The 15,046-nt window shown below is 47.0% G+C and overlaps 1 protein-coding gene across 1 annotated transcript in view; it reads right to left on the reverse strand.

Moving 5' to 3' along the window:
• The window catches only part of LOC144690288 (sodium/myo-inositol cotransporter 2-like), a 108,440-nt gene that overhangs the window by 45,222 nt on the left and 48,172 nt on the right, over positions 1-15,046 (reverse strand). Inside the window, exons 9-10 of the mRNA XM_078557643.1 lie at positions 10,941-11,076; positions 9,560-9,667 (exon numbers count right to left, since the gene is read on the reverse strand). Coding sequence (XP_078413769.1) covers positions 9,560-9,667; positions 10,941-11,076 — 244 coding nt within the window. The remainder of the gene's footprint in view (positions 1-9,559; positions 9,668-10,940; positions 11,077-15,046) is intronic.

Genomic DNA, 15,046 nt, shown 5'->3' on the forward strand with positions numbered 1-15,046 from the left:
GTCACTGAAGATTGCACAAGTCTAGGGAACTGGTCGGTCACAAATACCACCTGCTACAGGACTTTTGCCACAGGGACTTGGAGGGCATCCACTGCCAGTGGCTGTGAAAGTAACAGCAGCGCTCAATTTTTACACCAGCGGCTTCTTTCAGGGCTCCACAGGTGACCTGTACAGGATCTCGCAAGCCTCCACCCACAAGTGTATCCAGGAGGTCACAGACGTCGTCTTTGTGAAGGCACAGAACTTTGTGCATTTTGACTGGGATCAGGCAAGCCAGGAAGCAAGAGCACTGGGATTTGTACAGACCTATAATTTCCCACAGGTGCAGGGTGCCATCGACTGCACTCATGTGGCGCTTAGATCTCCAAGGCAACAAGCAGTCCAGTATGTGAAACACAAAGGTTTCCACTCACTGAATGTTCAGCTGGTCTGTGACTGGCACAAATGCATCCTAAAGGTCCGCGCATGATTCCCAGGGGGAGTCCACAACTCCTATATCCTTAACAGATCTCAAATCCCCGACATCTTCCAGGGTCCACAGAGGCTGCAGGGTTGGCTCCTCAGGGACAAGGGCTACCCGCAGAGGATGTGACTGATGATGCCCGTGTGGCGGCCTCAGACTGCAGCAGAGAGACGGTATAATGGGACTCATGCCACAACCCGAACTTCGGTGGAGCAAACGAATGGCATATTGAAAATGAGCTTCCAATGCCTTGACAGGTCTGGTGGAGCACCGCAGTACAGAACCCAGAGGGGTAGTGCATCGTTGTAGTTTGTTGTGAGCTACACAGCCTGGCACTGCAACAGGGGGAGGACCTGGCTTAGTAGGAGATGGAAGCGTTGCACATCTCCTCTGATGAGGAGGACGTCGAAGGGGAGGATGATGAGATGCAGTGAGGACAGTCCTGACATCCTCACCTTGCATCCGTGAATGTTTGATTCCTGTGTGGCTGATGGCAGCGCACATACCCTCAGCGCTCAGGCTCATGTCATGGAGACACAGCAGAGATCCTAATATCGCAAGATTCCGGGAGGATGATGACGACATGCAGTGAGGACACTCCATAGATCTTCACATTGCCTCTGTGAATGTCTGACTCCTATGTGGCTGAGGGGAGCTCATTTGTGCTCTGTGATCAGGGTCACATCATGGAGATGCAGCCGTGAAACTTTAAATGCACCTGATCCTTTGTCAGCCTTCAGCACCTGTCCCCTTCAGGAGCACAGCATCACTGGACACAGATGCTGAAGAGATGGGGGCCAGCCCCACCTCAAAAGTGCTGAGAGCACACAGAGAATGATGGAACTCTGTGATGCCTGCCCACTAGGTTCTGGCAGCAATGACAAGCACCATCGAGGTACAGGCATCACTAATGTATCCAGTGAGTGTGAAGTCAGGCAATCACTTTGCTCTGAAGGTTACACACTGCACAGGGAAGAGGCCCTGGACTGAGGATTCTGCCTTTATCTTATGCAGAAACCAAGGTTTCACATCTGAGTGACACAAACACTGCTCATTGTGACAAGGAGCCATAGTGAACATTATGTACAAGTGATTAGCACCTGTGCCCACAGGTTGCAACTAAAGCATCGTAAAATTCCTAACCCTGCCGCTACGTCTTGGTGCTCCCCCGACATCCACAGCGGAGCTGGAGGCAGCCTGCTGACTGCTACACCCTGTTGTGATGACTTTGGCAGGCATCCTCTGGAGGGCCAAGACCTTGAGGGCCCTGGCCTGCTTTGGGTGCCCTGCTGTGGGCCAGGTGCACCTTCCTTGGCCTGTAGAGTTGGAGATGATGGGGTCACAGGATGAGGGGAGCAGGATCAGCCGGACATTCTGGCAGTCACCTGGATGGATGGTCCCAGGGTGTTGAGCTGCTGGTCCTCCCCCCTATGGATACCTGACAGCCCCTGGCTGATTCCTCGACAAGAAGGGGAAGCTGGAGTGAGATTGAGCTGTCCCGCACCCCTCTCGCATTGACACTGTTGAAGGCCAACTATGGCGTCAGTGATGGAGTTCAGCCCATGCAGCAGTGCAGGAGCGATGTCCTGGACCAAGGTCTCCATGGCAGCTGCCGTTCTGCCAATGGTATGACAGTGTGATCTCGGACTTAAGGCAGATGAATTCCTCCATCATCCTTTGCAATCTGAGGAATGCACCAGACATTCCTTCCTGATGTCCCCATGATTGTCTTTGCAGCTCCAACATCTGATTGAGTCCAGAGGTTCAACATCTGACTTGGACTCAGTAGATTCCTTGTCTCCTGCAGTCTCTGAGTGCTGGCAATGTCAGATATCCCTGCCCCCACCTGCTGTGGGACAGATTATCTGCTGTACTCATCAGATTGTGATCCCATGGCTGCTCTACATCCAAGTCCCACCAAGGTGTGTGTTGCTGCGCTGGTGGAGGGTGTGGTTGAATGTCAGGACAGGTCTTTAATGGTGCTGCCCTCATCTGAGGTGCTCTCGCCGCTGGAGTCGGGGTCAAGGTTGCCTGAGGGTGACATGGTAGATGTGTCTAGGAGAGAAAGCGGAGATGATTAGTGCTTGGCAGCCACGTTACACACAGAACAGTAGACTCAGAGTAGCGTTGACAGGGGGATGATGTGGTGCAGTGTCCTCACATGGATGCTTGCCACCAACCTCACCATCACTGCAGGAACGGTCCATGTCGTCCCGCCAACTCCAATGCGTGACTCTCGAACAGAGTGAGGATCTTGATGTCCGGCACTCCACCCCCAGCCTGGGGACTCTCCTGGTGATTATGCGCGGTCTTGTCCTGCATAAAGACAGATGGAGAGAGTGTGAGCGAGGCCAAATGAGAAGGATGCCAGGCATGCATGTGTGCTGAGTAGAGTCATGGATGGGGTGAGGAGGTGATCTCCAGAGGAGATGAGGCCAGATGTAGATGTGAGAGTGTGTGAGAGAGTGAGTGGTGATGTCCCTTGAGCTGGCAGTGAGTGAGATGCCAGTGAATGTGTGATTGGTTTGTGAGTGAGTGAGTTGAGATTGATGAGATGGTTGCCTTACCCTGGCAGCACGAATGAGATCATTCATCCGTTTCCTGCACTGGATGGCCAACCTCTTGTGTGCAGCGTTGGCACTGACCATCTCTGCCACCGCCTCCCAAGCCGGAGTGGTGAGACTGATGGCTATCTTGAGGCCAGAGCATGGGTGGAGGACATCGCAGCGGACCTCCAAGGTGTCCCAGGGTGTGTCACTGAATCGGGGGCAGGGCCATGTCTTCACCGGAGCAGTCCTGGGTTGCAAGCATTGAGAAGTGTGCACGTGGCCGCAGTTTAAATATGGCACCTGGAGTGAGGAGGCGGTGGGGTAACGGCTTGGTGGGAAAATCGGAGGCCACCCGCCGGCGAGATGGCATGTTTCCCTGTCACTGCATAATTAATGAGGCAGGAAGGGGGCGCTAAGGCACGAAAACTCGCTATTTCAGCCAGAGGTAAAATGTTGTTTCTCATACCCGTTCCTGCATTTTGTGCAATTCTGGGAAGATTCTGCCCATGGGGATATATACTGTTCTGTATGGCCTCAACAGAGAGCTCTGAGGATTTTATTGCCAGCCTGGTGCCAGGGTTCAGGACATCTCCTTGGGACTGGAGACGAACTTGGAGCGGGAGGGGCAGGTTCCAGTTGTCGGGGCTCACATGGGAATCAATGACATATGTAGAACCAGGAGTGATGTTCTGCTGAGAGAGTTTGAGGAATTAGGGTCCAAATTAAAACACAGAACATCTCTGGGTTGTTATTTGAGCCATGCTCCAATTGGCATAGGGTCAAGCAGGTTAGAGAATTAAATGTGTGGCGTATGAAAGTGGTGTGGAAAGAAGGGGTTTTGTTTCGTGGAACACCGGCATCAGTATTCAGGGAAGAGGGCGTTATCCGTTGGTTTCGGCTCCACTTGAACCAGGCTGGGAACAGTGTATTGGCCAATAGTTTAACTAGGGCTGTGGATAGGAATTTAAACTAATAGAGGAAGGGGGAGGGTTCTAGAAATCCAAAGAGAAAGGTCAGGGTAATGGAACAGTGTACTGATATCGTTAAAGACCAGCAGAGTGGGACAGGAAGGGACAGAGAATTTAACATTAGTCGTGCATCAGCAAATAAGTTCAAAGCAGGGAATAGTAGTAAAAAAATGAAAGTAAAGGTTCTTTATCTGAATGCATGAATCATCTGCAGTAAGATAGATGAGCTAGTGGCACAAATAAAAGCAAATGGTTCAGATTTAATTGCCTTTCAGAGACATTGTTGCAAGGTGATCAAGTTTGGAAAATAAATATTCCAGTTCACACAATATTTTGGAAAGACAGACAGAATGGCAAAGGAGGAGGGGTCACCCTGATAGTAAAGGGTGATTTAAACACATTAGTGGGAAAGGATCTGGCCTCAGAAAATCATGAAGTAGAATCAGCATGGGTGGAAATTAGGAATTGCAGGAGTTAGGAAACACCGGTGGGAGTGGTTTATAGGCTCTCTAACAATAGTTGTACTGTTGGACTGAACATTAAACAAGATATCATTAGAGCTTGTAACAAAGGCAATATAATAACTCATTTAAAAGGTACCTGGATCTGCATCTGAAGTGCTGTAACCTACAAAGCTACTGACCAGGTGCTGGAAAGTGGGATTAAATTGAGGTTTCTTTATTGTCTTTTTGGCTGGCGCAAACATGATGGGCTGAATGGCCTCTTTCTGTACCATAACTTTTCTACGGTTCTAATAATTGTGGGGGACTTTAATCTTCATATAAACTGGAACAAATTGGCAAGGCTGGCTTTGAAGATGAGTTTGCGGAATGTTTTAGTGACAGTTTCCCGGGGCAATGCATTGTGGAACAGACTAGAGATCAAGCTACCTTAGACCTAGTATAGTGTAGTGAGGCAGGGTTAACTAGTAATGTCATAGTATAAGATTGACTGGGAAGTAATAACAAAAATACTATTGAATTCCATATTAAGTTTGAAAATGATATACTCCAATCACAAAGAAAAGTCTTAAACTTAAACAAAACCAATTACATAGGCATGAAGTGAGAATTGGCTAAGGTTGATTGGGTTACTAGACTATGGTGGTAAATGAACAGTTTAAAACAATTCAATATGTTCAACAAAAATACATTCCATTGAACAACAGAAACTCAGCCAGAAAGACCCACCCATGGCTCAGTCAGGTAGTTAACCATAGTGTTAGATTAAAAGAAGAGGCTCATAATGTTGGAAGGAGCAGCAGAAAATCTGAGGATTGGGAATGTTTTAGAAACCAACAAAGGTCCACCAATTTGTTGATAAAAATGGAAAAAAATAAAGTATGAGAATAAATTAGCAAGCAATATAAAAAAACAGATTGTAAGAGCTTTTATAAGTATATAAAAAGAGAGTAGCTAAAGTAAACATTGGGCCCTTACAAGCAGAGTCAGGAGAAATTATCATGGAGAAGGAGGAAATGGCAGAAGAATTGAATAAATATTTGTGTCTGTCTTCACAGTAGAACACACAAGTCGCACACCAGAAATAGAGAGAAGCCTAGGGGCTAAAAAGAGTGAGGGAATTAAGGTAAAAAGTATTGGAGAAACTTAAGGGACTAAAATCCGACCAATCCCTTAGGATCTAAAAGAGATTGCTGCAAAGCCAGTGGATGTGCTAGCTATGATTTTCCAAATTTCCTTAGAAAGGAAAGGTCCCATCAGATTGGAAGTTGGCAAATGTAACATTTCTTTTCAAGAAAGGAGGGAGAGAGAAAACAGGCAACGACAGACCAGTTAGCCTAACATCAGCTGTTGGCAAAATGCTGAAATCTATTATTAAGGAAGTCTGAACAATGCACTTGGAGAAGTATTATATGCTTGGAACAAGTGAACATGGTTTTACAAAGAGAAATGCTGTTTATTTGCTATTATTATGCTGACAAATTTATTAGAGTTTTTTGAGGATGTAACTATAGGATAGATAAAGGGGAACTGGTAGACGCAGCATACCTGGATCTCCAAAAGGCATTCAATAAGGAGCCACACAAAAGGTTCATAGGCAAGATAAGGGCTCATGGAGTGAGGGGATAAGGTCTCATTTTTAAACTGTGTCACCTAGTTCTGGTCTCTCTCACAAGGGGAAACATCTTTTCAGCACCCACTCTGTTAGGGTCTCTCAGAAGTTTGTTTCAATAAGATCACCTCAGTACAGGAATAAAGAAGTCTTGCTATAATTGTACTGGGCTTTGGGGAGACCACATTTGGAATATTGTGTACAGTTTTGGCCTCCACATTTAAAGAAGGATACACTTACATTGGAGGCGGTACAGCAAAGGTTCACTAGATTGTTCCCTGGACTGAAGGGGTTGTCCTATGATGAGAGGCTGAGTAAATTGGGTTTATATTCACTGGAGTTTAGAAGAATGAGAGATGATCTCATTGAAACATGCAAGATTCTGAAGGGGCCTGACAAAGTGGACTGGCTGGAGAATCTAAAACACGGTGACACAGTCACAGGATAAGGGGCCAATCTTTTAGGACTGAGCTGAGGAGAAATTCCTTCACTCAAAGGGTTGTGCATCTTTGGAATTCTCTACCCTAAAGGGTTGTGGGTGCTCTATTGGTGAATATATTTAAGGCTGGGACAGACAGATTTTTGGTCTCTCAGGGAATCAAAGGATAGAGGAAGAAAATGGGGAAATGGAACCCAAGATCAGCCACGATTGTTATGAAGGGTGGAGCAGGCTCAACGGGCTGCATGGTCTCTTCCTGCTCTTATTTCTTGTGTTCTATCTTCACATCATCAATAAATTTGGCTACAATACACTTGGTCCCTTCATCCAAATCATTAATATAGTTTGTAAATAGTTGAGGCCTCAGCACTGATCTCTGTGGCACTAGTTACAGTTTGCAAACTGTTATCCAGACTCTCCATTCTCTGTTAGTTAGCCAATCCTCTATCTAAGCTAATGTTTTACCCACAGCATCCTGAGCTCTTATCTAATGCAGTAACCTTTTAGGAAGCACCTTATCGAATCGTTTTTGGAAATCCAAATACACTACACCTACCACATTGACTCTACTTGATTGTATCATGATTTTCTAAATTTTCTGCTACTACTTCCTTTATATTGGCTTCCAGCATTTCCCAATGACCTAACTAGCCTAGTCCTGCTTTCTGTCTCTGTTCTTTCTTGAATAGACCATTACATCTGTGGTTTTCCAATCTATTGGAGCCAATGGAGGCAGAGGTTATGCTCTCAAACTATTGAACTCAGTGTTAAGTCCTGAGAATGTAAAGTGCCTAATTGAAAGATGAAATGATGTTCCTCATGTTTACATTGAGCTTCATGGTCCTCGGCCTCCTGCAACGTGCCAGAGAGGTCAGTATGAGAGTAGGAAGGAGAATTAAAATGACAGGCGACTGGAAGCCCAGGGTCACACATGCAGACTGTATGGAGATGTTCCGCAAAGCGGCCACTCAATCTGTATTTGGTCTTTCCAAAGTAGAACAGATCATATTGTAAGCAGCGAATATAGTCTAAATTGAAAGAAGTACATGTAAATTGTTGTTTAACCTGGAAGAAGCGTTTCGGGCCTTGGACGGTGAGGATGTAATCCGAACTGATTAAAGGTATAGGGCCGTAACTTCCTCGGAGTGGCAATCAGCATCGGATTTCCGTTCTGTGCCCACTTACCTCTGCCAAGTTTCTTCCATGCCTGTCTCACCCAACATTCTAACTCAGGCCGAGCGAGATCCAGGCAGCGCAGCAGGCTCAGAAGTCCAGCGTCAAAATCCAGCACCATCGAATTGAAGGAGAACACGCCCCCTTTTTTTATGCCACTAGCTGACACCACCCCCCCACCAATGGGCATGACACTTAACCCCCTAACTTTTTCTGGGTAAATATTGGTGTAACCCTGGCGGAACCATTCGAAATTTGTGATTTAAATCACATTTTCGGATAGTTCCCAACGCAGCACAATTGTCCAGAGGAAGTGTGTACTTCTGGGCAATTGCTGTGCAAACCCTTACCTGGGAACTTCCCACAGGGATTCCCCAGCGCATCTTTGGGGTTCCCACCAAATCCTCTGAACTCAGAGGTTAGGGCCCATAGTAATAAATGAGAAACACCATAAGCTCTCGTGACCCCAGCATTGTGTATCAACTTAAAATTTATTATATTGCATGAGTTTGTGACTCCTATTTCATGTCTGTTTTTTAAAAAATGTTTTGTGCTTGTGACTTTGATTTTTATTGTTAAGAGAGGAGTTGAAAGGGCAGGTGTTGCATCTGCAGCACTTGCTTGGAAAAGTGATGTGGGAAGAGTGCCATGTGTATTGGGGTGATTGAGGAGTGGACCACGGTGTCTTAGAAGAAACAGTCCCTATGGAATGCTGAAAGAGGTGAAGAGGGGAAGATGTGTTTGGCGATGGCATCACACTGGAGGTGGTGGAAATGGCGGAGGATGGTTTGTTGAATACAGAGGCTCTTGGGCTGCAAGGTGAGGACAAAGGGAATCCTATCATGGTTCTGGGAAGAAGGAAAAGGAGTGAGAGCAGAAGCGTGGAAAATGGATCCAGCCGAGGATCAACTGTCAACCAGGGTGGGGGAGTCTTCAGTTGAGGAAGAAGGAAGACATATAAGAAGGTCTAGCATGAAAAGTTGCGACATCAGAACAAATGCAACAGAGACAGAGAAACTGGGAGAATGGAATGGAATCTTTGCAGGAAACAAGATGTGAGGAATTGTAGCCAAGGAAGCTGTAGGAATCAGTAGCCTTGTAATGAACATTTGTTGATAGCCTATCCCAGGAAATGGAGACAGGGAAATCGAGGAAGGGTAGGGATGAGTTGAAGATGGACCTTGTGAAGTTGAAAGAAGGGCGGAAATTGGAAGCAAAGTTAATTAAATGTTCCAGTTCAGGGCAACAGCATGAAATGATATGATACAGTCATCAATGTACTGGAGAAAGAAGTGAAGGAGGGACCCTGAACAGGACTGGAACAAGGAATTTTTCACATATCCCAAAAAGGCAGGAATAGCTGGGACCTATGCAGGTACCTAAAGCACCATCCTTTATTTGGAGGAAGTGAGTGGAGTTAAAGGAGAAATTGTTTAGTGTGAGAACAAGTGCAGCAAGGCAGAAGAGGGTGCAGGTGGATGGAGACTGATCGGGCCTCCATTCAGGGAAGAAACGGAGAATCCTCAGACCGTCCTGATGGGTGATGGAGGTGTAGAGATATTGGACGGGTGAAGAGGAGGTAATTTGGGTCAGCAAGTTGGAAACTGTTGAAGTGTAAACCTCTAAATTTTGCCTTGCCCATTTAAGCTGCTTCAGCAGGTGGCAGCTGCTTTTCCCTCTGGCTTCCTTCCTTACAGCATTGGAAAGGAAAAATTGCTGGAGCACTGGGAGCCCATTGTGCATATCTAATTAACCCAGGAAGTGGGAAAAGTGCAATGGTGGGGCAGAAACATTGGATGGTGATTTCAGCCCAATCCACTTCCAGCATCAACCTGGCAGTGATCGAAATTTTGTCCAACTTTTATTATTTTCCCACTTTAATTTGACAAAGTACCTGCAGGTAGCAATTCCATTACTAACAATGGGTAGGCGATATCTGAGCAACCAATTGGATTTCCACAAATTCTACGACAGGTACGAGGGTCCGCACAAGCCACGAAATCTAAAACAAGAGTAATAAGATTTATGAGTTTCTAAAGATTAAATTCCTGCCTTGGACATTGCTCACAGTTGTTTTCTATGTCCCACATGATTGCTCAACCTCCACACAGCAAGGGCTATATAGGGATATCAGTTAATTTTTACAAATGCTACCTCCAAAGGCAATAACATGCACACTAGCTGAAAGGCCCGAATGAATCGTTGGACCATAGATTGTAGAAAATCAGCACTTTGAAAATGAAGTAAATCCTACAAGTCATCCTCCTTTAAAAAAGGCATTCTTCACACTTCACTGGACACTGTTTAAGTTGGCTGAGCAAAAGTAAAGTTGGAATTAAAGGCAGACATCCTAGCTGCTACAATGGAGCTGCCAAATTAGGAATAGCCATGGCTGATAAGTCTGAACATAGGAGCTGGAGAGGCCATTCATCCCGTTAAGCTTGATCTATATCTTAATTCCATCCACTTGCCTTGGCTCCATATCCTTTTACACCTCTTATTTTGCAAAAATCTATCAATTTCAGATTTAAAATCATTATTTGCTCTGGTATCTACTGTTTTTGCCAGAGTTTCTCATTTCTATCACACTTTGCATGAAGAAGTGTTTCCCAACTTCTTGCCTGAATTGTTATGTTCCCTTGACCTAGCCTGAACCCATTCTATCTCCTGATGAATTACTTTCAAAATCCTACAAATCCCAAGCAAATTACCCCTTTACCTTTGAGATTACACAAAATAGAAACCTAGTTGCTCTAAATTTCAGGTTTGCAGCTATCATTAATGGAGACCTCCAGTGATGACCATGATTTAGTCAAGGAATGGGCGGAATGACTTTTCACCGAGTTAGCATTGATTCCTGCCAAAGATCCAATATCAATGAAGGATATAATTCTCTTGCATTTAGCAAACGACTGCTTGAAGACAGGTTTGCTGCAGGTTACATAATTTCCAGGATTAACAACAGATTGATAAAATCTGTGTAGAAGGCTCAGACTGATGCAAAAATTAAAGTAATGAAACTAACTTTCCAACCCAGATTTCAGAAGGGGCAAAAGGGGCAGATAAGAGAAAATGCTTCTTACTTCCTGCCTTCTGGCTGGCCCTGGCGATGGGGGTGAGGACCTGGGTTTGTGAGGCCAGGCAGGGAAGATAAAGAGGAAAGTGTGACCTTGGATGGTGGTGGGAATTGCCTCCAATGGGCACAGGGGACTCGCAAAGAAATTAGGACCCAACCTTCAGCAGGAAACTTATAATTGTTACACAATGCCACTTACTGGGAAAAAGCACTCGACTGATCATGCCTGGAAACACCATAATGAAAAGAGGCAAGATTTTCAAATAGGCTGCAAATAAGGTGCCACCTTTGGCATGAAGAATTGTTTTGGCAGCTAGTGTCCTCTGCACAATGACCTGAAATCAATACAAGGCAATATATAATTTGTTTAAATGCTAAAAAATTGTCAAATTCAAGATCATTTACATTCAGAAATATACCAAAGAATCAAGCTATTTAGCCCAGTTTATCTAAGCTGGTGTTTATGCTCCACAGGAGCCTCCTCCAACCTTACTTATCTCAGTCTATTAACATGTCTTTCGATTCCTATCTCATGTAATTATATAGGTTTTGCTTAACTACATCTACGCTGTTTGCCAAAACTGCTCCATGTGGTAGCAAGTCCCACATTCTAACCACGCTCCAAGGCAGGATGTTCATCAAATCCAGCGGGTGGCCTGCCTGCTGCCTATCTGCCCGCCCCTGACCTGTCTGAAATTTTACAGGGGGAAGTGGAGGCGTTGGGCAGCCTGCCTGCTCTTGAGCCTATTGAGGCCCTTAACTAGCCAATTAATGGCCACTTAAGGGCCTCATCCCCTCCCCGATACTCTCTGGCCCAGGGTAGGGGAGGCCCATGCCAAGGGGGTAGCCTGGCAGCTTTATCTGCACAGGCTGGTGTCAGTCACTGGGAGGATCCTTCTTTGCAGGTCTCCTGTGCCCATTGGAGGCAATTCCAGCACCCGCCCCCTTTTCCCTTTATCCTCCCTGCCTGGCCTCACAAACCTAGGTCCTCACCCCCATTGCCAGGGCCTGCCAGCCTGGCCCAAGCGATACCCCAAACTTACTCCTATGTCTAGACTCCTCTTCGACTGGACTGGCTGTAGTGGCCACCATTCCTGCCTGGTGCTGCTGGGAGTACAGAGTTGCTAGCCATCCAATTGGCCAGCAGTTCACTAAGACAGGACTTCCTCCCAAAATTTGGCAGGAGTCTCACCTTAAAGCAATTAATGCTGCTCCCAGCATTAAATCGTTGAGGGGCAGCTGTCAGTGTGATGGGCAGGCTCGCCCCACTCGGACTTTTTAGTCAGGCGATTGAGGCCATAGCACCTTGTAAAATCCAACCCCAAGTAAAGAAGTTTCTCCTGAATTCCTTATCGGATTTATTAGTGACTATCTTATATTTATGATCCCTAGTTTTGGACACCCGCATAAGTAATATTTTACTTTACATGTATTTCACGCTGATGAAAAACAAGGTGATGCTGAAATTTTATTCCACATAGCCATGTGTTTTAATGGCACCCAATGTAAGTGTCTTAATGTTGGGTGATTGCGTCACTTGGGTCCCCCAGGGCATAATCCAGCCCTAGCTCAACTCTGATGATGTATGAAGGATGTCCCTTTGCAAAGAGAGATGAAACAATGTTCCCTCTAAGATGCACATGTGTGTGGCTGCACAGCAATCTGGGATGTACCGCATATTGAAATAAGCACGCCACTCACAACTTTGTCAGTTTGTCTGGAGGCCTTTCCAACGTAAAGTAAGTCACAACTTTTAAAATGTAAACTGGCCATAGACAAAAAAATGGTGCTCAGAGGATTTTGTAGCCTGACTAACAAAGAATATTTTGATGGATCATTGCCCTGAAAAGTCAATAATCCTTATGGGCAGAATTTTCTGGCTGATGTGTGGGTGGCGGAGCCCGCACATCAGCGCTTAAAATGTTGGGGCGCTGACGTCGCGCAAGCTTCCCGACGTCAGCATGTGGCATCGCGATATTTCATTTGGCGGACACGCTCAGCAGCGGGACACTCACCCGCCATTATTTGAAGGCCTCGTTAAGGCCCTTAACTTGCCAATTGTCCAGGATTTTGAGGGGCCCGTGTGAACACTTGACTCGGCTTGATGGTTGGCTGCTGGGTGACAAGGGCTATCCCCTCAGAAGGTGCCTCATGACGCCTTTCCGCCATCCAAGAACAGAAGCTGAGCAGCGGTACAATAGGAGCCAGGGCACCACAAGGGCTGTGGTGGAGAGAGCCATCGGTCTTCTCAAGATGCGCTTCCGTTGTCTGGACCACTCAGGGGGCGCACTCCAGTATCCCCCAGATCGCGACTCTGTGATAGTGGTAGCACAGGCCCAACGGGCAGGCGGGTAGGAGATTTTTTAATAAAACTCATGCACTGTCGGGATATGTGGACTCAGAGGGGATGTTCATGTTTTCCACGAAGTTTTAATTGCAGAAAGTGTTTTAAAGTTGCCTGTGTGATTGTTAGCAGTCCTCATTGATTTCCAAGAGCTTTTTTTGTACTCTGAAATCAGTTTGCAGACAGTAATCTTTCTTGGGCCTGCAGCTTTCCGGAGGCCTCCGTTTAGCCTGGGGGTATGGGCTCTGACATCTCCACTGGAGGCAGCTCCCCTGAGGAGGAAGGGAGGGATAGAATAAGGAGGAGGGCAGGGCTGGACAATCAGCCTCCAGGAGAGCCACCTTTGAGAGGCCAGGCACAGGCAGAAGGGGCGCAGGGCCAAGAGGTTGTCCAAGGCGGAAGAGGCCACAGAAGATGCCACTATCCTGCTGCCAGGGTATACAGGTGGCGAAGCAGCTACCTCAATATGTCTGAGGTGCAGTGTTGAAGGAGGCTCCGACTCTCAAGGGAGACAGTCAACTGTATCTGTCAGATGATTGGCCCTGAGATATCTCCTAACTGTGTGGGTGGACACCCCATGCCAGCGGCTCTGAAGGTCACAGTTGCCCTCCACTTCTATGCCTCTAGCTCCTTCCAGGGTTTGGTGGGTGATCTTTGCAGTGTCTCCCAATCAGTTATCCATACATGTGTCAAGCAGGTTACAGACACTCTGTTCAGATGGGCATTGACCTTCATCCACTTCTGCTGCGACCAGGCAAGTCAGGCACAGCGAGCCAGAGGCTTCGCGGCCATTGCTGGCTTCCCCCGTGTCCAGGGTGCTATAGACTGTACACATGTGGCCATCAAGGTGCCAGCAGGTGAGCCCGGTGCCTTCGTCAACAGGAAAGGCTTCCACTCCATGAACGTGCAGATAGTGTGTGATCACAGGATGCTGATTCTGCAAGTCTGTGCAAGGTACCCAGGCAGCTCCCACGATGCCTACATCCTCAGACACTCCCAGGTGCCGGGGCTCTTCAGTGCTCCAGCTCGGCTTGATGGTTGGCTGCTGGGTGACAAGGGCTATCCCCTCAGAAGGTGCCTCATGACGCCTCTCCGTCATCCAAGAACAGAAGTTGAGCAGCGGTACAATAGGAGCCAGGGCACCACAAGGGCTGTGGTGGAGAGAGCGTCTCAAGATGCGTTTCCGTTGTCTGGACCACTAAGGGGGCGCACTCCAGTACCCCCCAGATGGCGTCTCTGTGATAGTGGTAGCATGCTGCACTCTGCACAATCTTGCGCTGGAAAGGGGGGATGCAGTTGACGATGAAGACCTTGATGCAGTGGACGAGGCTGCACATGATGAATCCAGCAGCGCCTCAGAGGATGAGGAAGCACTGGGTGATGATGAGGGGCAGCACGCCAACCCGCTACTACACCAAGGAGGCAGAGACATCTGGGACAATTTAATCCAAAGAACCTTCAGCTAGCTCCACACACATGGATCAGCAGGAACAGCATTGCCTGGCGCTTCCACACGTGGCACTTAGGTGCTACATCTTCCACCTTATCAGCTGCAACTAAGGGCTTAGTACAGAAACATCAATGTTCACTCAAACACTCATGATAAATATGTGAAAAAGAAAAATGCACCACAAAGGAAACACCCTCAGCCATGGTCAGAAAAGTGGACTTTATTATGTCCAAAAAATAACACAGACTTCTCTATTGCAATAAGAAGAATTTTGTTCCCTATTCTAAGGCCAACACAAAATCACCAGTGACATACCCGTGGAGTGCCTAAAGTGCCTTATGCTTACGTTTGCGGGTGCTAAGTCTTGGTGCTGCCCCATTGGTCGGAGTGGCTTGTGGGACAGCCTGCTGACTCTGCTGTCCTGTTGGCATCAATGACCTTGGCCGGCATCCTCTGGCCCATGGAGCCTGTGATGGCCCCGCCTGGGAGGGAGTGGCCAGTTCCAGAACTG

The sequence above is a fragment of the Cetorhinus maximus genome, chromosome 15 (genome assembly GCF_964194155.1).
Source record: "Cetorhinus maximus chromosome 15, sCetMax3.hap1.1, whole genome shotgun sequence".
NCBI lineage: Eukaryota > Metazoa > Chordata > Chondrichthyes > Lamniformes > Cetorhinidae > Cetorhinus > Cetorhinus maximus.